Below are 27,109 nucleotides of genomic sequence, written 5' to 3'. Positions count from 1 at the left end.
TTGTGAAAGGTAATGTTTATTATAAAATTGTTCAATTGTAAGAAAACCTCATACAAAAAAATGCACTATAGAGTAGTGTTTCCCAACCCTGTTCCTGAAGGCACACTAATAGTTCATTTTGGATATCTCTCTTTATCTGACCCAGTAATGTGAGGTTTGAATAACACACAGCTTACAGTACAACTGAGACACGAGTTCTTATCCTGGACCCTTTGATTACCTAAAATGTACAGTACATGCCTTTACCAATGTACTGAATCATTAAAAACAGGTATATTTTAGGAACAGTCAATAAAAGTGTTACTGAATCCGAGAGGCAAACTTTCTCTACCATAGACTCTGACCACCCTCTATGACTAAGTTATGCCCTGTCATGTAGTCAGAGGCGTCAGATGCCAAGTATACCACTGCAGCTTGGAGGTCTGTCACTTGAGCCAGTCGTCCGGCTGGGATATCTGACAGCCAGCGCTGAACTAGAGGCTCCAGACTCTCTGAATGGATGAGAGGGGTGTCAACAATACCACTGTAGAGAAAAAGACAGAGAGAGAAATAGAGAGACATGAGAAGAAGGTAGGCAGTGTTGTTTCAGGGCCACTTGCTTCAGTTATAGCAGTCACACTGACATAAAGTAAAGTGGGCTCTTCTTCAAGGACTTCAGTGCTGAGCTGCAGAGCTCTGATGGTGTTTACATTGGTTCATAGTGCTTTTGATGGATGGATGGACGGATAGATGGATGGATAGTTTGATTGACACACTCCAAACTAAACTTCAGAAAGTTCAAATGAAAGCAAACTGTCTTGGTCTTTGCTGAGGATTTCTGTCTTCGCTTTTAGTTCATCGAATTAAATATATCTGCATAAGCTTACATTGCTTTTCAGTGTTATCATTAAAGAGAGATTCACCTAAATCTGAAATGTCTGTCATTTACTCACTTTTACATGTTAAAAACCTGTATGACTATCTTTCTTCGGATGAACAGAAAATAAGATATTTTGAAGTCTGCCTGAATCCTGTAACGATTGTCAATGATTACAGGTATTCAGATTTCTTCAACTAGTGTTCAGTAGAAGAAACTCATAAAAGTTTGGAACCACTTAAGGGTGAGTAAATACTGAGAATATTTTAATTTTTGGATGATTATTACCCCTTTAAGTCATGCTGCTTTTGGGATATTGCTCCTATAATACAGTCATATCACAAGTGGTGTTTTGAACATCTAAATATGTTGCGTAAATAATATAAGTTACTGTATTTGGTCATGAAATTTCACTGACATGACTGCAGCATAAATTCTTTGTGATCGAAATTGGCACCCTCATCCAAAACTAGTGACAAGATATCATTGCTCATTTCAGTATGTGATGATTAGTGGTTATTTTAATGCCAACTCAGCAACAATATAAACAATATTTATTGGCCAATAAATGATGTTTGATGGTTTGAAGTTTTTGATTGGTGTCTTCCAAATGACATTTGTAAATGATTTTGGATAGAAACCAGGATGTTTCCTTGCAGTTTCCTTATTGCCTGAAGCTTTAAATAAAAGCAGTTATCCATTGGGTTATTTTTTTCATTTGCATTGTGTTTTTGGAATTACCCACATCCAGCATACATCAATATTCGTAATTACCATTACATGTAGCGACAAGAAGGTCACTGGTTCGAGCCTCAGCTGGGTCAGTTGGCATTTCAGTGTGGAATTTGCATGTTCTCCCCATGTTCGTGTGGATTTCCTCCGGATGCTCTGGTTTCCCTCACAGTCCAAAGACATGTGCTATAGGTGAATTGAGTAAGCCAATTTGTCCGTAGTGTATGTGTGTGAATGCAAGAGTGTTTAGGTGTTTCCAAGCGCTGGGTTGCGGCTGGAAGGGCATCCGCTGTGTAAAACAATGGTTTGACAATGGATATGACCATTTTTGGCTGATATACAACTATTTGAAAATAAAATCTGGGGGTTCAAATTTAAATACTGAGAAAAATCACCTTTAAAGTTTAAGAAATGAAGTGCTTAGCATTTTTTTATATTTACAGTAGGAGATTCATGGAAGATGATCTTTACATAATTTTCTAATAATTTTTGGGCATAAAAGTAAAATCAATCATTTTGACCCATAAAATGTATTTTTGGATATTGCCAAAAATCTAACCACGCAACAGAAGACTGGTTTTGTGTACCAGTGTCAAATTTCAGTTATTGGCTTCCAAATAAAGAGTAATCATAATATCTATATGGGTAAATTTAGCAAGATTTGCAAGAGTTTTGTTTTCAAGTTCCTGTTCAGGTTGCATGTGGAAAACTATATCACCAACACCCTACATCATCCAGCATTATGGACCAAACTAAAGTGAAGCTTTGGTCCCTAACTAAAGCAAATGCACTCCAAATTGGAGCAAACGCATTTCCCAGTGAGATGGTCGCAAGGGAAATAAAGCCTGTCTGTTCACACATTCAATGACAGTCGAAATCCCCAACAGCCTTCTGCACCATTTAAGCCTAGACGGATAGATTCCATTCGACTTGATACCAAATCCGACACTGCTGCTAAATTAGAGCTGCTGAAGTAGCATGTGACACCTTTGGTTAACATATTTAAATCTCAATTATATTTCTCATCACAACTGCTTTATCTGGGAACCCGTCCTGGCAATCAAAGGCTTACTGTTTTCCCTCAGCCAATTTCGTAGATAATGCGGCTTATCACTGTCGCAGCTAAAGTTGCCAATGAAATCAGGCGGCAGTCAACCTCACGCGCTCTAATTGTGGTCCCCCTGCCCGTATGCATATTTACCAACCGTCACTTCACACAAATCAGGGGCCCATTGAGAGACCTAGTATACGAGGGAGAGGCGGGGGCTTGATGGAGAGAAAAGAATTGCTTCCTCGCAAATTAAAATTAGAAAACAAGCTGGCACTACACAGAAATGAATAAAGAGCACATGCGAGCGTGTTGCGGATTTGCTGAGGGAACCACGGGGGCTTGGGGATGCTCGGCTTCAAGCGACACGCACGCGCTTCCTCTCGCTCTTTTCTTCCTTTCCTCAGAAGAACTGTGCTGACAAATAGATACAAACAAGGCTGCCATTGTTTTGCTGACACTTCTGCTGAAGAGGCTAATTTGAATCCCTAATTGAATATAACAATTAAAGAAACTGTTTGCTCTACTCATCCCTCTAGACGTCATCCAATTAAGCCGGATTGCATTGTTTCACGCTGTAATTTAGTAACCGAGTCTCAATTGTGGGTCCCATTGTGGAAAATAGTGCATTTTGACCCTGTCAAAACAAATTAAGTTTCCACTTAAATATCAAAACAGTCCTCTCTGCTTAATTGGTGCACTGCATACATGTAGAGAGAAAGGTATTTCTTTGTTGGCGAAAAAACTTGGCATTGATTCATGCGTTGCATTCTAAAAACATAATACTGGAAAGGACCGGAGCATGTGACTCATGTAAGATTGCACAAAGTGGGAAATAATCATTTGTGCAGCACTAAAAATGCATTCCAGTGAAATTCCGACTCATTCCAGAAAGTCTACAGTCTATTTTCTTTAAACTTACGGTGAGATGCAATTGACTCGAACACCTCGGTCGATCCATTCTGTGCCCAGGGTTTGAGTGAGTTTCACTACTCCAGCTTTGGACGTGTTATAGGACAGCTGCTTCTGTGGATGCGGCACTATTGAGAAGGACACAGCACATTTCAAACTTATTAAGAATCATATTTTATCAGTTTTTGTCACTTCAACTGCTTCTGACAGAGAAATCCCATTAGTTCCCTCAAATCCCAAAGTTATTTGATGAAAAAGTTAACTGAGGTGATTGTATTTCCCATTCTGGAAAACACACTTTAATTTTGTGAGCCCTATGCATCAGACTTGTGAATGATGTTTGAGGCTAAGACTATGGTAAATGTGGCCGCATGTTATATATGACCAAATTTGAAATGAATAGCTGTGTTAAGCCTAAAGACACTGCTCATAAGTTTAATTTCAATATTTTTGTCAAGTTTTATCCCTCAAACAACCAAAGTAATAGAATCAATTATTCATCATCCTTGTAGTATCCCACAAAGAGATTTTGTCCTTAATAGACATCTAATAGACATCTAAACATAGACGTCTTGGCTACAGTGAATGAATTCATGTGTTATTTTAAGTGTACGTATATGGATAAGAAAATATTTTTTTGTTCATAAAGAAATGTATTTTGTTTGGTTTTAAGTGCTTGAAATTCTGTGCAAAATAAATCAAATCAAAATTAAAAATGAAATAAAAAAATAAATAAATAAAGTAGTGCTCAATTTGGGTGAACATCTAATAGACATCTAGCCCAAAACCAGACTAGTGATTAAATACACAGATTTCACATGTATATCCATTTATTCCTGTGTTTTTGATGAATATTCTATAGATTTTTGCTATTCTTAGAGACTATTACATTCTGGACAATTGTGACAAGTCACAGTTTTCAGTGCATTTAAACAATACAAACTGAACTACACTGTTCCTATTTACTGTGACCTTTTATGTGAAGCTGCTTTGACACAATCTACATTGAATAAGCGCTATACAAATAAAGGTGAATTGAATTGAATTGAATTGCATTTGTGTCAAGAAATATTTCAGTTTCAGTAGAGATTTTTTCTTAATGTCTCTAATAATTTATTTTGGTTTATGTCATCATTAAAGAGAAATATTTCAGTATATTAATGATAAGTCACAGAAGTAAAACTGATATGCTTTTTAGAGCCATCACACACACCATTTAAGGAACACCTATTTGGAGGGAAAATGCAGCGTTTTCTTTAACTCAGGATTGTTCTTAGTACTAATGCAGTAAAACGGTGATAATAAAAGGCCAAATTTAGCATAAACCTCATGCCTAATGCTGTGTACTATACACAATCATACAGATTCATTCTCAATATAAATACAATTAAGTAAATTTCATGTTAATTGTTTTCCCATAAAATAATATTATAAAGACAAATCTTACTATGGATTAATGCTTAGAGACAGTGAGATCATATATTGGCTGTTTACTGTATGCATCATCGTTAAAGGTGCAGTAAGTAAGTTTGACACCCAGCAGTTGAACTAGGCATTGCACTCGGAAGCACAGGTTGTCAGATAGGAGCGGACAGGAGCGAGTGATTTAAACAGTGTTCTAAATAAAAGCAACGGCACCCGATAGAAGGAATATTCTCCATATTAAAAGGAGTTTTTGTCCTAACCAACTCCTCGAATTGATACAGTATAATAGAGAGGGCTTTATTTCTCACAGGTGAACAACAGTAAACTGACAATGATCACCTCAGGTACATCCCATGTGCTTTATTCAGTGTTAAATGCTTATAATGTGAGTTTGAATGCCATTTTACAGGACATTTATTGCCATACTACTGAAATCAGCAGCAGTTCACCTCAGAGCTTGAAAATAAAATAAACCGCTTGATATTGAACATTAGAACTAAACACATTTCAGTGATTCAGCATGTAGCCTACATTTAATAATGTTAATGAGGTTTAATATGTATTAAATAGATTATAAACCTTACCATTTCGTGAGGGAGTGCATATTCTGTGCTTCTGAATGACTGTATTTAAATTTTTGTCGTGTTTCGTCTGGTGCAAACAGCCAAACTGCATATCATTGCATACTTGTCACGAAGCGTGTTGTAAGGACACGGGTTACAATTTAACCTGCTCACCTAATGTTTATGTTCCTAATATTTATATTATTTTCTAATTAATAACCTTATGTGGAACTGAATTTGTCTCATTTTGGAGTCTGCTAATGTCAACCGGAGGTCGCATTTCGGTTATGGACACATGCTTTGAGAGCCTTTCTGAATGTATGAATGGAATATGCGGTTTTCCACCAAGGCAACCTGGGGTGCTGAAATATAATTGGCTAAACTGGCATTGGGCAGGTTAAAATAACCAAAACAAACACTGTGTTCTGGCACAGAAAACATATTATCAAAGCAGAATAACTGACTTTAACATTGTTTTTCAGATAAACAAATATGTTCAGTTGGCATGTTTCTTAAATTTCTGCAAACATATGTTATTTTTATGATTTAGAAGAGTCAAAAACTTGCTTACAGCACCTTTAAGATTGAATTTGTTGAATGTATTTGAATATCACTTTTAACATATAATGCATTAACAATTTGTCATTTAACATATAATGCATGAACAATGAAATCAATGGAAACCTGGAATTGCTCTATTGAAGTTGTGTGGATATTTTGCCCTCCTGCTGAAAATGACAAAACATCCGGTTTGCATTTACCTAACACTTACCTAAGAAAGTATTTAAAGGTTAAATGTTACTACATGGGTTTAAGTTTATGGATAAGTACCTAAAGATCACACAGTAACAGTAATTCATACAGAAAAAGTAAATGCAGTACAGAACTGTAAAAAAAGTGCTACCAACTTTAGTTTACGCCTCAAGATTTTATCCATTTTCCCACTAATTGCATTTGCTAAAAGTAACACCTAATGTAACCAACAATTGCAAAAAAAACTGCATCAATAAACTGAAATAAATGAAATAAGCTAACTTTTAAACACACATTAACTCCATTTCATAGTTCTAATGACCTGAACATGTGATTAATACAAGGCCCGATTACTTCATTCCCTTCATAACTCAGCGAGAGGGTCCTGAACTCCAATGTGACATGAAAACACTTTCATTAGCTTTTGGGACCCCGCAGATGAAGCGATGTAAAATTAATTACTCGGGATGTTCGGTGTGCATCATCTTCAGGAACAAAGGCAAAACGCCATTTGTTTGCCTTGACCATCACAGATGCTCAACGCTGCATGCGATGCAGGGAAAAAGGGGCTCGCTTGATTAATCATCACGAGGGAGGCTCCAAGTTACATGCAACTTTAGTAGTTAACCTCGTCACCCGGTGATCTCACTGCCAAATTGCCGTGGTTGGGAGCGGGATGATAAATACGGCACAGCTGTGCGAAGGCAGCGGCCGGTCCTGTGGAGACGGGTTCGCGCTCTCCGGCCCCTCGTTTGTTTTAAAGGAGAAATGCTAACCGGACAATTGTCAGGTTGCACTGGGCCTGTTGTATTGTTAAAAAAAAAAAAAAAGAAAAAAAAAACACAGGTCGTTCTTTGCCCACAAATAAGTTCTATGCTTCAAGGTCTGTCTTATCGGCACACAAAAAGGCCAACATGTATTAATCCTAGCAGAAAATGCGGTGAGAGGACAAGCCTTTTTATACCTCAGAGCACCATTGATGGTTCAAAGAATATTGTATTTAAAGAGCAGTCAGCTTGAGAGGACAAAGAGGAAAGTGGAACATCACATTTAACATCCATCCAGATTCTTATTTCACATTTAAGAGGATGAAAATAAGGCTCTGCTCTGAACATTTCGGAGATGTTGCAGGTCAAATTGATGTCATCAGAGCCTGATTTGTTATCTGACAGATAGTTTACTATTAGAGACATGGGACGATAACTGGTTTCAAGGTTTACCGCGGTTTGGAAAAGTCAAGATTTTAATACTGCTAAAATGTTCTGTTATACCGTTCCCAAGGTATATGTAAGGTTTTTTAATGTATTTTTTGTGTTGTAGAGAAATCTGTGTTTTTAAAACTAACGAAGACAGCAGAAGTCAATGATTTATTTTTGTTATTTAGCCTGACATGTTTACTGCTTCAACATATTATAAATGTTTTTTAATATATTGTGTTCAATGGGGAAAAAAGTTTTTTTTTGTTTGTTTGTTTTACCCTGACATTTTAAAAGAACATATTTTAGAGCAGTAATCACAATACCGTTATACCGTGGTATTGTTATCCAAGGTTCATACCGTCAGAATCTTATACCGGCCCATGCCTATTCACTATAGCAAAAAAAAAAAAAAAAAAAATTCTGTCATCATTTAGTTATCATCATGTCAGTCCAAACACATCTGATTTTCTTTAGACTGTAGATGACAAAACCAATTTTTTATGTTTTAACAAACAAAATCTGTTGGTCCCACACAGCTACTCTGACTTCAAAAGCAAATTAAATGTTAAGCAAGACACATTTAAACTAATCACGATGCTTTTAAATTCTTTTTCACTACAAATCAGTGATTTGAAAATTATATGGTTCTGCATTCTGAGCAGTTTTGGTTTACTTAACTTAATTTTTTAAGTTTTTATAGTTTTTTCATTCCAAATGGCCGGCATGGTGACTAAGTTGTTAGCACTGTCACCTCACAGCAAGAAGGTCAATGTTTTGAGTCCTGGCTAGACCAGGAGGCCTTTCTGTTTGGAGTTTGCATGTTCTCCCCGTGTTCACGCGGGTGCTCCAGTTTCCCCCAAAGTCATGTGGTATAGGTTAATTGGATTACTAAATTCATCTTAGTGTGTGAATGGAAGAGTGTGTGGGTGTTTCCCAGCACTGAGGGTTGCACAGGAAGGGTATCCACTGTTAAAACATGTGCCAGAGTATTTGGCGGTTCATTCCGCTGTTCATCTTCATGACAAAGCAGGGAATTTCAAAAATCATGTAGGGATAAAGTTTTTTTTTAATAAAAAGTACCAAACTTTGCACAACTTAAATTCAATTCAATTCATGTTTATTTATATAGCACTTTTCACAATGTACAGTTGAAGTCAAAATTATTAGCCCCCTTTTGAATTTTTTTTCTTTTTTAAATATTTCCCAAATGATGTTTAACAAAGCAAGGAATTTTTTACAGTATGTCTGATAATATTTTTTTTTCTGGAGAAAGTCTTATTTGTTTTATTTTGGCTAGAATAAAAGCAGTTTTACATTTTTTAAAAACCATTTTAAGGTAAAAAAAAAATATTAGCCCCTAATAACTACAGAACAACCATCATTATACAGTAACTTGCCTAATTACCCTAACCTGCCTAGTTAGCCTAATTAACCTAGCTAAACTTGAAAAATATCTAGTCAAATATTATTTACTGTCATCATGGCAAAAATAAAATAAATCAGTTATTAGAAATGAGTTATTAAAACTATTATGTTTAGAATTGAGTTGAAAAAAAAAATCAGCTCTCCGTTAAACAGAAATGGGGGGAAAAAAAAAACAGGGGGGCTAATAATTGTGACTTCAACTGTAGATTGTGTCAAAGCAGCTTAACACAGTTCTAGTAAAGTCCAGATTTCAGAGTTGAAGCTCAGTTAAGTTCAAACTAAGTTAAAGAGAAATAAAAACCAACCAAACTGCATAATGTAAATATGGTCGCAAAAAATAATATGTGAAAAACTCAATTTGAGATAAATGTTAGATAGAACCATATAGTTCCAAAGTGGCAAAATAGCTAAATACATTTCTGTCAGAAGCCAAATTACTGAAGGGTTGTTTTCTGGGTTTAAAACAAGTAAAAAGAAATGTCAGCGAGGTCAGGAAAAATGTAAACCTAATTAAATAAATTATGTTTTAATTGTGGGCGGCACGGTGGCTCAGTGGGTAACGCTGTCGCCTCATAGCAAGAAGGTCGCTGGTTCGAGCCTCGGCTGGGTCAGTTGGCATTTCTGTATGGAGTTTGCATGTTTTCCCCGTGTTTGCGTGGGTTTCCTCCGGGTGCTCCGGTTTCGCCCAGAAGTCCAAAGACATGTGGTATGGGTGAATTGGGTAAGCTAAATTGTCCGTAGCGTATTTGTGTGAATGAGAGTGTATGGGTGTTTCTCAGTGATGGTTTGCAGATGGAAGGGTATCCACTGTGTAAAACATATGCTGGATAAGTTGGCGGTTTATTCCACTGTGGCAACCCCAGATTAATAAAGGGACTAAGCTGAAAAGAAAATGAATGAATGAATTAAGCGTCAAATTTCGATTTTTAATTATAATCTTCACTTTTGAATGTTTAAATATTCGTATTTTCAAAATGAGATCAAAATACTGAATGAATTAATAAATTGATTCATTTATTTATCTACAAATATAAATTCAAGCATTATAATCATATTGTATTCAGTGCATTCATTCATTTGTTCATTCATTCACTTCAGTTTGTGCTCCAAAGAGCTAAGAAATCCATAAGGATTTAAAACTACACGAGAATAAATAATAAAATGAACTAAAATATATAGAATTTTCCATCTCAACTATTTGCTTAGCCATTTTGTTTAGGCATCATGTGTAAATGCATGATGCCCCCTATCTTCCACATTAGGTCAAACACCTCTCTCATCCACAGGAAGATAAAAAAAAAGCAAAACATTAAATATTTTTCGAGAGACTCTTAAAAATGCCCATCCACACTAAACTAAACCCACAAGATAAAGAGTGAGGGGAAAACACTATGCTATTCAGCAGATGGACAGAGGCAGTGTCATTGTGCATTTTAATTGGACTTTAAAGATGTATCCCCCTACTCGGCTACAACAGCCCCCGTCTGATTACACATTATGACAATATTATAACAGATGTCCAGGCCAATAAAGGAAATTCCTGAAGGACTGTACGTAATGCAAGTAATTGATCACTTTTTTTTTTGCATTGCCCTCTACTACCCCTTCTTCATCTCGCTCTCTCCGCTGTTACAGATTGCACCCACAGTTGGGACGAGCGTCCATATGGTACACAAGTTTATTGGCTACTCGACTACACAGTTGATGGAGTGCTGCTGTTGCACAGCGAGGGACCTGTTGGAGGAATTGTATTCCGCTGCATCGCAAATAATGCCCATTTTACAGCATGCTGGATTAAAAAAAAACACACTGGTGCTCCCAGGACCTGCGTGGCACTCCAGGAAGTCACTTTACTCAAGCTGCAATTTACAGGCTTCAGCAGCGTCCCATAGTTTTCATGCTCAAAATGATGCAAAAACAGACGTGTGAGGGGTTATATGGTGAACTGGGATTTGGTGGAACAAACAATAAAAAGGTCAATGAATTTTTGATGAATAGTACAGATAGACAGTTTGAGCACAAATGATATATACAGTACGATCTGTGAAAAGGTAATACTTACAATTTTGTTGAGCTGATCTCAGTAGTTTTAGTGTGTTACAATTGTGCAGGCTGCTTATAAAAACCTTTATTTAGTATAAATTCAGAAATGTTAGGATAAATCTGTAAAATTCTGAAGAAAAAGAAGCTCTTTAAAAGAATGAAATATTTAGAGGCAGGGGAACTTATCAAGTAGTTTAGCATAACTTTTATTATTTACTAATGGGAGGAAAAAAAATGTAATAATTTTTTTAAATATACACTTGATTTGTTTTACATTTAAATGCTAATAAAATTATAGAGAGGTATGAACAAAACGAAAAGGCCACCTGACAAATTTTAGTTGCTCATAATGATTTATAGTTATGTGTTTGAGTAAAACGTAGCTTCTTGTTAAGTTGTGACGTATGAAATACTGTGTCCGGGTCCAAGCCGCTACTTGTTTGAATTGAGAAAACATTCATTTATGATGACTTTTCAGTCATATCTCACATTAAAGTGAATTTTATATAAAATCATGGTGTACACAACAGTCTCTGGACTTTTGCATCACAGACACCAATATTTTAACAATTTAAAAAAATGGATCACTTTCTGTCCATCAGATATTAGGCATGAATGCTTTGCAAAGGTTTATTATTGCCATTTGATGATGAAAAGGAATGGCGTCATACCGCCCTGTAGCGTTCGTTTTAAAGATGAAAACCTACTTCTGGCTACATAATTTGCAGTTTCTCTAGAAATGTATATAGGGCTAGGTTTTCAGAATGAGCCTGTGTTATTCTGAAAACTGCTGATTTATTTCAATTTTAAAAAAGAAAATGTTGTTTTGTAAAGGATTATTTGCAAAAAAACAAAACAAAAAGGTTTTCTATTTTCAAATATGTTTTAATAATTTTTAGGTAATAACTAATTGTACATGTTTTTATAATAAAAATGGGAGTAAATGTCATAATTATGTTAATACATTTGTATTTATGTTAATTTTTAAAAACTTAAACTCTTTGTATATTTCGATATTTTCTCAAAAGCATTTGAAACCAATATGAATATGAAACATGGTTAAAATAATATGGTATGCGATTAAGTTATCAAAATGATTGCTCTCGTCATCATGGAGGCATATGCATCAATAATGTATAGTCAAGTTTTCTTTCTTTATTTCTCTTGTTTGATGCTCTCTTTTTAAAAAAATGGCCCTCCCCTATGCTTGATGAGAGTATTAAATTCAGAGGGAAGAGACGGTGTAATATCTCAGCTTATGGCGGCATAAAAATCATCACTCACCTATTAAACTGGCCATGGAAGCTGTGTTGATTATCTTGCCGTATCCTTGCTTCAGCATGACACGACCGGCCGCCTGAGGCAGTAATTTGAGGGGAGAGAAGAGACAAATGTGCTTTCAGAGGAGCGTCACAGTATTGACACCTTCACTAATCAGACTTCCACGTCTACAGTCTTACAGGGAGAGAAATAACACTCCCTGGATGAGCGGAGCGACAAAAAGTGTCAAAAACTCTGGGCGTTCGTTTTAATGCATCTCCATCACCTCTCGGTTTGGTGTAAAACAGCTTACTCTGATTTATCTGCTGCCTGGCAGGATTTAATGTCTTCTAATGCTGTAGGTATGAAATCACTTTCCTTTACACCTCTCTGTTCGCATATCAAAGCTTTTATTCCCTCTTCTGGGGAAATGTCAGAAACTAATGGAAAAGTTGTTGCTAATTGTGTCACAATTCAGGAATTTCCAACTTCGATACAACACTTTGTACACCACTTTTTTTTTTATATTACAGGGAAAGATTGCCAATATATTTTCAGGGTTCAACAGGCTTTCAGTTGTTCAACAGATTTTTACATGCCCTGTTAAAAATTTCACTGGTCCAACTAAAAAAATAAACAAATAAAGGAGATTAAAAAAGTAAAATAAAAGTATTTGTTGCTTTAAAGCATGTAACAATCTTTAGATTTAACATTTAGCATTCTAGGACATTTGTATAAAAATGCATTCTTCCGATTTAAGTATCAGAGAAGAAACTGGTAACTTAATTTGCTGCAAAATATATCAAAATATTATCTTTATCAGAATTATAGTATATGCAATATCTGTATCGCTGAAAGGTGTGACAAATCCCATTTATTTTAAGTGCAAAGCATTTGTGTTGCATGCACAGTTTGCTTGTCCAAATTTGACAAATCAGACGGGGCCTTACTATCTTTATACCCGCCTCCCAGTCGGTACTGTAGGTACTAACTTAACACTGATAAAACTGAAATTCTTCTTGTTGGGACCAAATCTACACTCTCTAAATCTGACTCCATCTCCCTTACTATAGATGGCACTTCAGTCTCCCCCTCTCCTCAGGTTAAGAGTTTGGGTGTCATCCTCAACAGCTCCCTTTCGTTCCAGTCTGATATCAATAATATAACCAAGTCTGCATATTTTCATCTTCGTTATATAAATCGTCTCAGCTCCTCTCTCACCATCTCTATCCTCGTACATAGCCTCGTCACCTCAAGCATTGATTATTGCAATTCTCTCCTTTATGGTCTCCCACAGAAATCCCTCCATAACCTTCAACTGTTCTAGATCTCAGCTGTTCGCATCATCACCAAAACTCCTTTTCACCATATCACTCCATTTTACAAGATCTGCACTGGCTTCCAATCAAACCCAGAATCGAATATAAAACCCTCCTGCATACATTCAAGGCCATCCATAACCTCGCAGCACCTTACTTATCTGTTTTCCCCCATATCACCACTCATTCCCGCTCCCTTAGATCCTCCTCCTCCATTCACCTCTCTGTTCCCTCTGCCCATCTCAGCACAATGGGGAGCAGAGCTTTCAGTCACTCTGGAATTCTCTTCCTTCTGACATCTGCAATATTGACTCTCTCCCTCGGTTTAAATACAGACTTCAAACTCATCTGTAGTTACTCTTTATAACTGCATATTACATTTTGTCTCAAACCTTTGTATTTTATCATCTTCTCTATTTTTATCCTGTCGGTTTATTTTTAAATTATTGTATTGTGTATATGTTGTGCACTTTTAAATGATTAAATTGTGTGTGTATGTATATGTTGTACAGTGACGTTGGGTTTCTTGAAAGGCGCTTTAAATAAAATGTATTATTATTATTCTTACTACTGTTCTGCTATTGGCTAGAGCAGCTCAAAAGTGAGCATAGAGCCTCAGAGCAGAGCTTTAAAGTTGAAATATTTGCACCTTGACATATATTTTTTTAAAAGCCTGAACAGGATTTAATAAGATAAGATTTTGGTATGATCATTACGTAAATTAAATTTCTTATTAAATAGTTAACAAATAGTAATTCACTGGTAAATGTTATATTGCAGGAAATATGTTACCACAATACTCAACAACTATGTTCCATATCTTCCAAGTATAATGCAGCCTATTTTAAAATATCCCTGAAAACAAGTGAACAGTCAGTAATAAATAATTATTATACAGCCAATAACACAAATAAAGACAGTAGACATCAACTCTGGTGGGACAGAGAAAAAAATGATAATTCTGACAGCACTACTTGCTTATATACAAAAGAAATTTGAATCTGGGAAAAAAGGTTTGAGACAAAATGTTTCACACTGCATACAATAATATTGAATGCTGATTAATGGCTGTCAGACTCACTGGCAGTTTAGCATGGTTTATTATACTAAAACGACATGATTTCTGTGTCTTTTTTAAAAAAACTGCAGCAATACTTTACCATTTGGCCAAGACTAAACTTATCTGCATATCCTCTCCAAATTTTCATGCCGAAATTTAATTTACCTTGATAGAGCAACAAATAAAATTTATGAATGTACCTGGCAGCACATGAAAGTGCCTCTGAGGTTCACGTTAAAGGTTTGGTCCCATTCTTCTAAGCTGGTGTCCTCACTTGCAGAGTTTTTGTTGATGCCAGCATTGTTACAAGCAATGTGAATTGTGCCCCATTTTAAAACGATGTCGTCAATCATCTTCTGGACATCCTCTGGTTTGCTAATGTCCGCTACTACAGCCATGCTTAAAACGCCTGGACAACACACACATAAACACAAACAGCAATGTATAGTATATTAACACATTCATGTGTACTTTGTCCCAGTTTTAAACACTCACTAATCATATGTGATATCATAAGTCAAAAAGTGAAAATCAGTATAAACTGATGAGAAAGATGAGTGCAGTAAGATTCTGTGGAGCAAGGGCACCATCTGCTGGTCGAATTTGGTAGTGCATGAACTATAAACAAGAACTATTAAAAAAATATTAAGCATTGGGTTAATCTACATCTATTTCTTTTATTTTTTGGTAGGACCCCTCAAATAAGTGTTGTTTCTATACTATTACAGTATTTCATTAATATTTTAATTAGCATTGTCATTTTTATTTTAGCCTCCATGTGCTCTGGTTTCCCCCACAAGTCCAAAGACATGCGGTATAGGTGAATTAGGTAAGCTAAATTGTCCGTAGTGTGTGTCTGTGTGAATAAATGTGTATGGATGTTTCCCAATGATGGGTTTCAGCTGGAAGGGCATCCGCTGCGTAAAACTTATGCTAGATAAGTTGGCGGTTCATTCCGCTATGGCAACCCCTGATGAATAAAGGGACTAAGCCGAAAAAAAATGAATTAGTTAATTTTTATTTTAGGTTAACTTCAGGAATTTAGGATTGTTGTTATTTAAATGAAGCTATATTTTAATTTCCTTAGTATATTTAAATTAGTTGTGGTTTATCAAATACTTTTTATTCATTTCATTAGCTTTGTTTTTAATTTCCTATTCAGTTTTACAAATTTTAGTACTTAATGCCGGTAGCTAGCTTTCTGCTACTCTCAAATGGTAGCCAGCAGAAGCTAAGCAGGTCAGTACCTGGATGGGAGACCACATGGGAAATCTAAGTTGCTGCTGGAAGTGGTGTTAGTAAGACCAGCAGGAGGTGCTCAACCTGCAGTCTGTGTGGATCCTAACGGCCCAGCATATTGATGGGGACTCTATACTGCTCAGCTAGCGCTGTCTTTCTGATGAGACGTTAAACCGAGGTCCTGACTCTCTGTGGTCATTAAAAATCCCAGAATGTCCTTCAAAAAAAAGTAGGGGTTTAACCCTGGCATTCTGGCCAAATTTGCCCATCATGGCCTCCTAACCATCCCCATATCATAATTGGCTTCATCACTCTGTCTTCTCTATGTTTATGCTTAGTTCACTCTAATACTCAACTATCACTCTATATATCAATGAATCTCAGACACGCAGGTTTTCACTGTGCTTCCTTTACTTCACATGCATGTGCATAACAATGATGTCATGCACTACAAAACACAACCTAACCATGCATGGTCTGTCACATCCTCCCATCCTGCTGTCTATATACATAACATATTGTAACACTCTCCACCAATCAGCTGGTGTGTGGTGTGCGGTCTGGTGCAATATGGCTGCTGTCCCATCATACAGGTGGATGCTGCAGACTGGTGGTGGATGAGGAGATTCCCCCACAAAAATGTGTCAAGCGCTTTGAGTGTCTAGAAAAGCGCTATACAAATAAAAAAGGAATTATGATTATTAAGGAATTATTTAATTTTTGAAATTTGCGTTTTATATTTTTCCATTAATATATACTGTACTGAATTACTAAAAACAATTATTAATCATTTTATTTCTTTTAGTTTTAAGTTAACAATAACACAACTGTCGGAAATACAAAACCATGTAAGGATCACTTACCTTTCAAAGTCAGTTCATGCGCCACATCCTCAGCCTTTCCTCTGTCCATGTCTATGATGGCGACTTTGGCTCCAGCCTCTCCAAGAGCATGTGCGAAAGCCCTGCCGATGCCTTGACCGGCCCCTGTTACATAGGCCACTTTCCCATCCAAACGTAACCTGTCCAGAACTGCCTTCCCTTGGACTCCTCTGAACACCTCATCATAGGTCACTGCAGTACTCTGCAAAGCACAGTTTATCATCACCGCACTGATCAACTCACTGACTTGTGACATTAATTAACATAAATATTATGGGTGAAAAAAAAAACTCCATCTCCATTCTTTCTTTATCGCTTCTGAATTATTTCTGTATTCAACATAGATTGTGACAGTTCAGACCTGTGATGCGGCAAGCTAAAAAACAGAAACATAATAAGCACTGACAAGCGAATGTACGTATGCTGCTAATTTTAGACAAATTCGGACAAACTTATAAAAAAATAGAAATAAAAAAAACATGTTGTGCTGCGCTTCTCTTTCAGTGTCCGCTGATCAAATTCCTTGTTACGTACCAGGACGTATTTGTTTTGTATTTCCTTTTTACTTTCTTTGCTCTACTCTAGTAGGAGATATTGACCATCACCTGTGGTCAATGATGAACCACTGTCTCCTCTAGAACAGTGTGTTGTGTGTGTGAGTGGAGGCTCTTTTGTGAGGCTTTACATTTGTTGATCATTCAAAGCATTATCTGTTGATTAGGAGCTTTAATTTGCTAAAGTTCTGTTAATGCTGTTGTTAATCTTATGGAGTTTTTTGCCTCAGAAACTCTTTTTGGCTGTGAGTTCACTTTTAATTTTTCAATACTTTGTTATTGACTCTTAACTTTGTTTTGTTAATTTGGGATCGAGTTTGTAGAGAGGGGGTGCCATTTTTCTTTTTGTAATTGTTTTTTTCTTCTGTTAATGTTCGTAAGGGAGTCTGGGTATTATGTAGTGGTGGGCAAAGAGAGTCTTCATGAAACACTGAAACAGTTGAAGCAAATGTGTCGAAGCTTGAAACGTTTTGAAATCCATCTCCACAGTGACATCTAGCGGTATTTTTTATGCATTGTTCTGGAACAGCTTCAGCAAAGAAACAGGTTAGCAAATTAAGGTATTAAATCCAACGTTGTAGAATTGAGGTTTCAAGTGATTCAAAAAGCTGTGAGAGTTCCAGACTAGCATGCAGAAATAATAGGTTCGAATCCAGGGTGATGCAGTTATAGATATTAGTTTTTAAGTGCTCTGTTCTTGTAACGCATTTTGTTTTAACAATGGTCTGACAACCTAATGAACACATTGTGAATATGTGTTGTTTTGGTCATAAAAAAATACATTGTTAAAATACATCATTATAATTTCAGAGTATTTGTACAAGTCGGAATTCGAACTCTGACCATTTGCAGCACAGTTGCTATGTGCACACGCACGGTCCACTAGGCTACATAAGATAGAGTTTTTTTCTGACGCTGTCAGTCAAACGCAGATTCGCCAGATCTCAAAACGCTTCTGAAATGACCAATGGGTTGAATCCACGTGACCTGAGGTGTGTTCTTCATACGTGGATTACTCAGTTAGCTGCATTTAGTTATTGACGATTTGACACGATCCAGAATAGTTTTGTTCTTCAAAACTCATCCAAGAGTCGTTGTCATAGCAACAGTTCTGGTAACTCAAACCTGCTTGAGAGCAGGCTTATTTCATATAAACAGGATTAGATCGGGTCAGTTCAAGCAAAGGTAACACTGAAAGTATGTACCGAATTCTGATGTTTTCTTACAGTAGTAACCTATAGATTACATACACTTGGGAAAAAGTAAAATAGTAAAAAAAAAAGCTTATATTATTATAATTATAATAATATAATTGATAATATTTAATAATATTTAATATTAAATAATTTATTATATTTATGTTTAAATACATATACATTTAAAAATATATATAAATAAAACTTAGTAAATAAAAGTACAAGTTGGTTCTCCCTAAGAGGATCAAAGTAGACATTTATTATATGGATTTTTTTTTAGATACAAATGCGTACTATTTAATGGTACCGGTCCAGCTTTAGTACAATTTCTGAAAGATTATAGACAAACAATATTCAAAAGTTTTTTGTTTGTTTGTTTTTTAAAAAGGAATAATAATTATACAGTCATGCACACGTTTTGACAGCTAATATGCCGGTGATTTGAAGCTTTCCAAAAGTTGCAGATAACTTCAAAATGCTTTTTTGATGCAAAATTTAATACAATTACTTACATTGATTAAGAAACTAAAATAGACCTAGGCTACTATAATAAAGAAAATCCTATCTAAAATGTACAATAAATTGCTAAACACTCTTGACACTTGAAAGTATAAGGCCTGCAGCTCACAACAAAGGTAGAAAGTTTTTGCTTATCATATTCAACTAATTTTATGTAATTTTGCTCACTTGGATAATTAAATATTAATCAGATGATGTCATTATGCTGCTATGCCATCAGCCAAGCTTTGCATTGCTGATCATGATTTCGAGGATCGATAGATCTGTCCTTCACAACACACGCAGCGATCTCAGATCAGTTAATCCAGACATTTTAATATGATTCGCAAACTTGTTTGAAAAACCAAATTAGCCAGAGATCAGTTATCAAGATTAAAAGATCCACAATTTGCCAAATCCTCTTAGATCTTTTAAGCGAGGTACGAAGAACGGACCCCTGGTGTTTCAAAACACTTTAGTCACATGACCTGGGTGTTTCAGATCATGCTTCAATGCAGTGTTGCACTTTGCACTTTGAGATCTCGACACTGTGTCAAAACGTCAATTTCACATCATCCATCCCTTGTATTATTATGTTTTTTTCTTTTCTTTGATAAGATTATTTAGTTCTTCCCTTTCTATCAGTTAAAGAATCTTTTGTTTCTTTGTTTTTGCTTGAACTCTCTCTTGAAACCCTCCCTTAATCAATCAATCAATCTTTTGTTATTCTTTATTTAATTTGCATTGCGAGTTTTCCTCTTTGACTAATTTTTCTTTTGTTTAGTCTTTTGGAAGTTGCTCATGACACCTCCTTGTTGACACACACACACACACACAAACTCCACTTACCTTCTGTTGCATACCTGTGTTCCCCTAGACAGAATTAGGGGACCTAACATTCCTCTTATAGGAATCTTATAAGACTTTTTGGGGCTAAATCATCTAGTTTTGATTTTTGTTTCATTAATCTGAGCAGTTCAACACTAGTTTATGCAAGTTTGCCATCTGAACACACACACAAAAACAGAACTTGATTCAGCAAAGTTAATGTATCTTCACCTGTGACTTTGGCTGAGGTGTGTAGGGCACTCTTCGTATTATAGTGAGTCCGTCTCTCAGCGGAATTATGACCTATAAAAAGAAATCAAAAAATGGTTAACACAGAACTGAAATTTAGATTGTAAAAAATGAGTTTTGTTGCATTTAGAAAACAGGTTTCTCACCTGCTCTACTCGAGGATCAGCTGTGACAAACTGATTAAAATCTCGCAATGCTTTTCCCATTTCATCCGCAGAGTCCTTGAGGTAAACTCTGCCTTTAAACAGCGTGTTGTCGACACATATAACACCATCGATCCGCAGAAGGTTATGGTCCAGGAGGAACTTATAATAGTTGATGTAGTTCTGCTTGTCCGCGTCGATAAAAACCATGTCAAACTGCTCTCCTGTGGCAGCCAATTCCTGCAAAACAGTAGATCGGTTTTTTTTAACAAATAAATCAAAATCAGGGGTAAAAGTGAAAGATTTCCTCACCTTCAGAGTATCCATAGCAGGTCCAGTCTTCACAGTTATCTTTTTCCCATGAGGAGATTTATCAAATATAGGTTGTGCAAAGTCTTTGAGGTAAGGCTCAAGCTCACAGGCGATAAGTTGGCCATTTTCTGGTAAGGCCTCTGCCATTGACAAGGCCCCATATCCTGTGAACATTCCTATCTCTAAGACCCTCTTCGCTTTGCTCATATGTACCAGCATCTTCAATACTTGACCTACGGAATGATAATAAACGGTCTTAAAATTCAGTTTGCACATACACTATAAGCTATCATTCATATTTTTAGGAATCTGTACGAAAAGTCCCCTAGAATGTATTTCTTCTATTTAAAATACTTTCAAATAAAATGTATTTATGTGATGACAAAAGTGAATTTTCAGTCTTTAGGGTCGAATTTTGCTTTAGAAATCATTCTACACTGTAAACAATACTGAGTTCAACACAATTGCGTCATCTTGTCTCAACACAAATCAATTAAGTTAACAATTGTTTTAACAAATTTAAAGGTACAGTATGTAAGTGTGACACCCAGTGGTTGAACTAGGAATTGCATTCCTGAATCGAAACAAACACAAGCGCAGGTTGCCAGATTGAAGACCAACAGGAGCGAGTCTAATGATGGAACCTAAAGGCTGATTTAAACAGTGTTCTAAATAAAAGCAACGACATGCGATAGAAGGAATTTTCTCCATATTAAAAGGAGTTTTTGTTCTAACCAACTCCTCGAATTGATATATTAGATACAGCTTCTATTTCTCACAGGTGAACAACAGAAAACTGACAATGATCACCTCAGGTAGACCTCATGTGCTTTATTCAGTGTTAAATGGCAACAATGTGAGTTTGAATGCCATTTTACATGACATTATTGCCATACTACTGAAAGCAGCAGCAAATAGTTCACCTTAAATCTTGAAAATAAAATAAACCAATTGAAATTAAACTTCAAAACTGTGACTCAAAACCAACACATAATGATTCAACACGTACATTTAATAATGTTAATAAGGTTTCATATGTATTACTTAGATTATAAACCTTACAATTTCATGAGTAAGTGTATATTCTGTGCTTCTGAAAAGTTGTATTTAAATTTCAGTTATGTTTCGTCAGGTCCAAACAGCCAAATTGCTTATCACTGCAAATTTCATCATGTAGTGTGTCATTAGGAAACGGGGTTACAATGTAATCTGCTCACCTAATGTTTGCGCTCCTAATATTTATATTATTAGCTAATTAATAACCTCATGTGGAGCTCTGAATCTGCATCTCATTTCGGATTCTGCTAATGTCCACCGGAGGTCACATTTCAGTCATGGGCACATGCTTTGAGAGCCTTTCTGAATGAATGAATGAAATACGCGGTTTTCCAACAAGGCAGCCCGGGGTGCTGAAATATAATTGGCTAAACTGGCATTGGGCGGGTTAAAAGAACCAAAACAAGGACAGGCGTTCTGGCACATAACGCACATTTTCAAAGCAGAACAACTGACTTCAGCATTGCTTTTCAGATAAACAAATATATTCAGTTGACATGTTTCCTAAATATCTACAAACATATTATGGGATTGTTATGCTTTAGAAGAGGCAGCATCTTTAAGTGGACATAAAAATACTAAACATAAAACACGAATTTTGTTGTTTCAGCACATTTTAAATAAGTAGTTTGAATGAGCAGTAAAAATCTTTTTGACGATTAAGCACTCAAGAAACATTTAGTATTTTATTTTTTGCAGTTGAACATGGGCTTTCCTGGTGAACATTTTTTTTTGTGGAAATAGGTGCTGCAGTTTTATAACACTAATTTTCTGTAATATGATAAATGACCTTAATGTCATTTTTGTTCCATTTTATACATTATTACAAAGCTAAAGTATTAGTTTCTTTCAACAAACATCTTACAGACCCCATAATTTTGAATGGTAGCTTAAAACTTCTTTGAGTGAGTGATTGTGTGCATCTATGAACTAGGCATGGGATGGTATAAGATTCTGACGGTATGATTACCCTGGATAAAAATATCACGGTTTCACAGTATCACAGTATTGTGATGACTGCTCTAAAATATTTCTTTTTAAATGTCTGGGTAAAAAAAAATATTTTTCCTTATTGAACACAATATATTTTATTTAAAAAAATATTTTGGAACAGTAGCTTTTGATGTCCTTTTCAGCTGGAGATACTGTAGCGCTAAAAAAACTAAATAAAATAGTTGTAAAATAGAAGAGAGAGAGAGAATCATGGGGATTCCAATTTCATGAAACCCTTTGTTTGTTTTATTGTTATCTAAAAATTAAATGTTTCAATTAAATGGCGTAAATTAATCCGATTTTCTTTAAATGTACATACTGTTACCCGACAATGCAGAAAATTTGATGAGCAAATCAAGTCAAAGGCAAATTCAGCTTGACTAGAGTAGCATTTAACTCCACTGTGGTATAAATGTGATTGGTTTTTTTTTTTGTTGTTTTTTTTGTAATAAGTTATAATTTAAATAGTTAGAGCATTATCTTAAAGTAATGTTTTCTTTTTATTTTGAAATATTAAGAAATAAATTATACATGGCAACTTTAATGTAATATAGTTTGGTATATTTACCTCCGGCCCAGGGCTCATAATGATGTTTAATTTTTGGCCCTTCATATGAAAAAGTTTGGGCACCCCTGACATAAAGGAACGATATAACAAAGTTTTGGCTGTTTTAAAACCTTTTCCAAACCGCGGTAAGCCTTGAAAACGGTTATCGTCCCATGCCTACTATGAACACATAAGGTATCAAAACTACTACAGTACTGACTAGGTTTAACAATTAAACTTTAAATCTGTGCATTAAAAAAAAATGTATACCTTCTACCTGTCCGGTGATGCATGTAACAGGAAGCCTAAATAAGGTTTTTCCATCCGCATGAACCTTATTCCAGTCATGAGAAACTGATTTCCTACAGAAAAAAAAGAATCGTATAATATGGATACTGCATATATTCAACAACTGAAGTTAATTAAAATCTATCATCAAAGTTGTCCTAAATCTATTGAACAATCCCCATGCTCTGTCTTGGGTGCATATTGACTTCATAAAACAGTAATATAAATGCATGCTAACAGCACTATTTAAACACTATTAAAAGCTATTTAAACACAAACAGACCTTAAGGATCTTTAACCCACACTATATGTCTCAGGAGAATAGTTAGTTACCTATACAACTCAGTCAATGGTTCACTCTCCTTGCTGCTCATTTGTTCGAGGTATTCGTCCAGTCCACTAGCAATGTCCAGAGCCTTCTGAAGATTATCACGAAGTTCGACTGGAACACTTGCATGATTCTCTGCAATCTCTTTTGCCTTCAGCAGGTGCTCGACGATGAACTCCACAGGAGTGTCTGAAACTAATATTCAGAAAGGAAATAACTAGAATGTGATTGTGTGGTTAGAAGTGTTAGTCCGGTAGGCTTCTCCCGCTATCTTATTTTCTTGTTGCTATTAATTGCTGAAGCTTTTATCTCGATTATCATCATAATAATAAATAATTATGTACAGTATTCTAAAGCGCTCACAGTATATATTGTGCATGTTTATTATTAAATTATATTGAATTATCCAATATTGGCATATATCTAATTTCCAGTGACTAATATTATTACATGCGTGTATAATATAATTGCAAATTTGAGAGTCGAGCACTGAGCTAGAGCTGAGGTGCAAATAAAATTGATTCCAGTCTTACTACTTTCTTAAAAACATGAAACATTCTAGTCAAATATATCAGTGATTATCTGTAGTGTTGTACTAAACTGACCAACAGCTTTAGTTGTTACAAAAGTGCCTGCACTGATTTGTAATTGAACTCTAGATCATGATATAAATATCAAAAAAATATACAGGTCATCTTTGCTCCGGTAACTTAGGAGTGCATAACTTTCTATACGCTCCATCTTATACTGCACCGATCGAGTGTATAACACAGGTCATTTAGGATTTTAAATTTTTAATTGTATTGTTATTAATAATTAAAAAATAAAGCTTTAAAATGAGAGGTCTGTGGATAGTGCATGTGCATTTAAAGAGATCACACCATTGGGTGGAGCTAAAGACCTCTACTGTTTCTCAATAACTCTGATTGGTGGAATTTTCTGCACAGCATCATGTGTAAAATACTTTTCAGCAGGAATTCTACCATTAAAATAACTATTTGTTTTTCTAAATTTTTAACTAATTAATGCATTCCTGTTTTTATATGCGAATATTATGAATATAAAGTTTATACATTTAATTACGTACAGATCATTAGGAAACCAGACTGTTGCTTTCAGATGTTTGATTATTATTATTCTTTATTACATTTTAATATATACATATATAAAGAATACTTATTTCTGTACAGTTGCAACCAGAATTTTGAAACCCCCCCCCCCCCTTTTTCCCCCTTTAAAAAAAAAAAAAAAAAAAAAAAAAATCTTTTTTAAATATTTCCCAAATGATGTTTAACAGATCAAGGAAATTTTCACAGTATGTCTGATAACAAAAAAGCTAGAATAAAATCAGTTTTTAATTTTATAAAAACCTTTTTAGATGTTCAGTGATATAATGCACTTTTGCAGACTTTACACTTTACTTTGCCAAATTCAGCTGTAAATACCAATGAAAGTTGGCATGGAAAAAGTCAATGTCATCCTGAATTAGAATTCATTAAATATTTCATGTCAACTCTGAAGGAATTATAAAATTAAAGGTAGAAAAAGCAGGAAAATGTGAGTAATGTATTCTTGCAGATGTTTATGTTTCTGCCAAATTTAGCTGTGTAGGCTAATCAAAGTTGGCATGGAAAGAGTCGGTGTCATCCTAAATTAGAATTTATTGAATATTTCATGTCAACTCTGAAGGAATTTTAATAAGAGCAGTAGAAACGGGAAGAAAGAATTAATTATTTTTGCATACTTTATTTTTCAGCAAAATTGAGCTGTAAATCCCAATGAACTTTGGCATAGATAGAGTCAAGGTCATCCTGAATTAGAAGTTATTGAAAACCGCATGTCAACTCTAAAAGAATTTTAATAGTACAGAAAAGCATGAGATGATCAGTGATGTTATGTACTTTTGAGAACTTTGCCTTTATTTTTCTGCTAAATTCAGCTGTAAATCACTAAGAATGTTGACATAGAGAGAGTGGGGGGCATACTGAATCAGAATTGATTGGATATTTTTTGTCAACTTTAAACAGAATTTTAATAGTACAGGAAGAAAAAGTAGAAGATGATCAGTGATGTAATGTGTTCTTGCAGACTTTGCCTTCATTTTTCTGCCAAATTCAGTTGTAATTCTATATGAAAATCAGCATGTAAAGAGTCAGTATCCTCCTGAAATAGAATTTATTGAATATTTCATGTCAATCTGAAGGAATTTTAATGATAACAGTAGAAAAAACAATAAATGATCAGTGATGTAATGTACTTTTGCATACTTTATCTTTATATTTCTGCAAAATTGAGCTGTAAATTCCAATTAAATTTCCCATGGAAAGGGTCAAGGTCGTCCTGAATTAGAATTCATTGAATATTTCATGTCAACTATAGCAGAATTCTCAGCAATAGCAGTAGAAAAATCAGATGTGTTTTTGGAGATTTCATTTTTTTTTTTGCCTTGTAAATTGGCATAAATGTCATGTCAACTCTTAAGAAATTATTAATATCAGTGAAAAAAGCATTATTTTGGCAGACTTTTGCAAAATTCCAAAACTCTGCAATATAATATAATGTTATCAATTTTTATATTTATTTTAAAGTACATTTTTTATTTCAATTAATGCATTTATTGCAATTAATTCATATTTTAATCCACATTTAGCCAATAACCGCTGAAATATATGTCTGTGAGGTTTTTGGCTGCCCTAGCTCCTGTACCGTATTTCCTCAAACAGAAGTGCACTAAAATACAGGAGGCGTCTAGCTTGACCGGTTGTTCTCATATGGCGGCTCACTTGACTGCGGTGATTGAAACGAAGTGCATTGACGGCAGGAGGACCTCTAATGTTCCGCGGTCACACAACCGACAACAGTTTAACACGACAAATGCATGACATGTTTTTGTTTTTATTGTGTTCTACAGTAATGTACTACCAGCAACCGTAACCCTGACTGGAATGCCACTCGTGACGTTTAATGTTATTTTTGGCCGTCTTGAGAGTAAATTATCAGCAAGAGTTATGATACAATATTAAGCACTCGTTAGATCTGCTCCAGCAAGCAAAACAGACGTTATTTCAGAAAACTACGGTTTGGTTTGTCATTTAGTGAGCTCCAAGAGACCCACGTAAACATTCCTACCTTTTGCTGTCTGCATTGCGAATCCTCGTAGTTTGAGTTGGGAGGGTAAACTTTTGTTGGCCGTGTTCCCCGTTGAACAAGCCCACCCTACAAGTACAGTTTATGCAAATGAGCGCGTCACAAACTTACACAAGGTAACGAATTCGCCTTGAGCGCATTGCTCTGCTTCTATAGCTGCCTGCCACGCTGCTCACGTGTGCGCGCGCGGCGCACTGACTATGTAACTGTATGGTGTTACAGAGGTGACCCGGGTCGCAGTGCCCCACTGCGGTC

At 35.5% G+C, this 27,109-nt stretch overlaps 1 protein-coding gene across 1 annotated transcript; it reads right to left on the bottom strand.

Moving 5' to 3' along the window:
* zgc:113054 (uncharacterized protein LOC541322 homolog) lies at positions 1–27,052 on the bottom strand. Its single transcript, XM_056460373.1, has 11 exons — positions 26,837–27,052; positions 23,713–23,902; positions 23,362–23,453; positions 20,496–20,728; positions 20,187–20,423; positions 20,023–20,094; positions 16,698–16,917; positions 14,796–15,004; positions 12,241–12,313; positions 3,559–3,676; positions 1–523 (listed from the first exon to the last, which is right to left on the bottom strand). The coding sequence occupies exons 1-11, from the start codon at positions 26,850–26,852 to the stop codon at positions 328–330; spliced, it is 1,656 nt and encodes a 551-aa protein (XP_056316348.1). The 5' UTR covers positions 26,853–27,052; the 3' UTR covers positions 1–327.
* Between the last annotated feature and the right edge of the window lie 57 nt (positions 27,053–27,109).

Source organism: Danio aesculapii, chromosome 6 (assembly GCF_903798145.1).
Source record: "Danio aesculapii chromosome 6, fDanAes4.1, whole genome shotgun sequence".
NCBI lineage: Eukaryota > Metazoa > Chordata > Actinopteri > Cypriniformes > Danionidae > Danio > Danio aesculapii.
This window is presented reverse-complemented; position numbering and strand designations above follow the sequence as displayed.

What these genes read in the sequence shown, in the direction of transcription:
- zgc:113054 (XM_056460373.1), bottom strand. An exon ending in CTGCTATGGATACTCTGAAG is followed by an intron (nt 20,424 to 20,495) that starts GTGAGGAAATCT and finishes ACTGTTTTGCAG; the next exon opens with GAATTGGCTGCCACAGGAGA. An exon ending in GCACTTTCATGTGCTGCCAG is followed by an intron (nt 12,314 to 14,795) that starts GTACATTCATAA and finishes TTACTGCCTCAG; the next exon opens with GCGGCCGGTCGTGTCATGCT.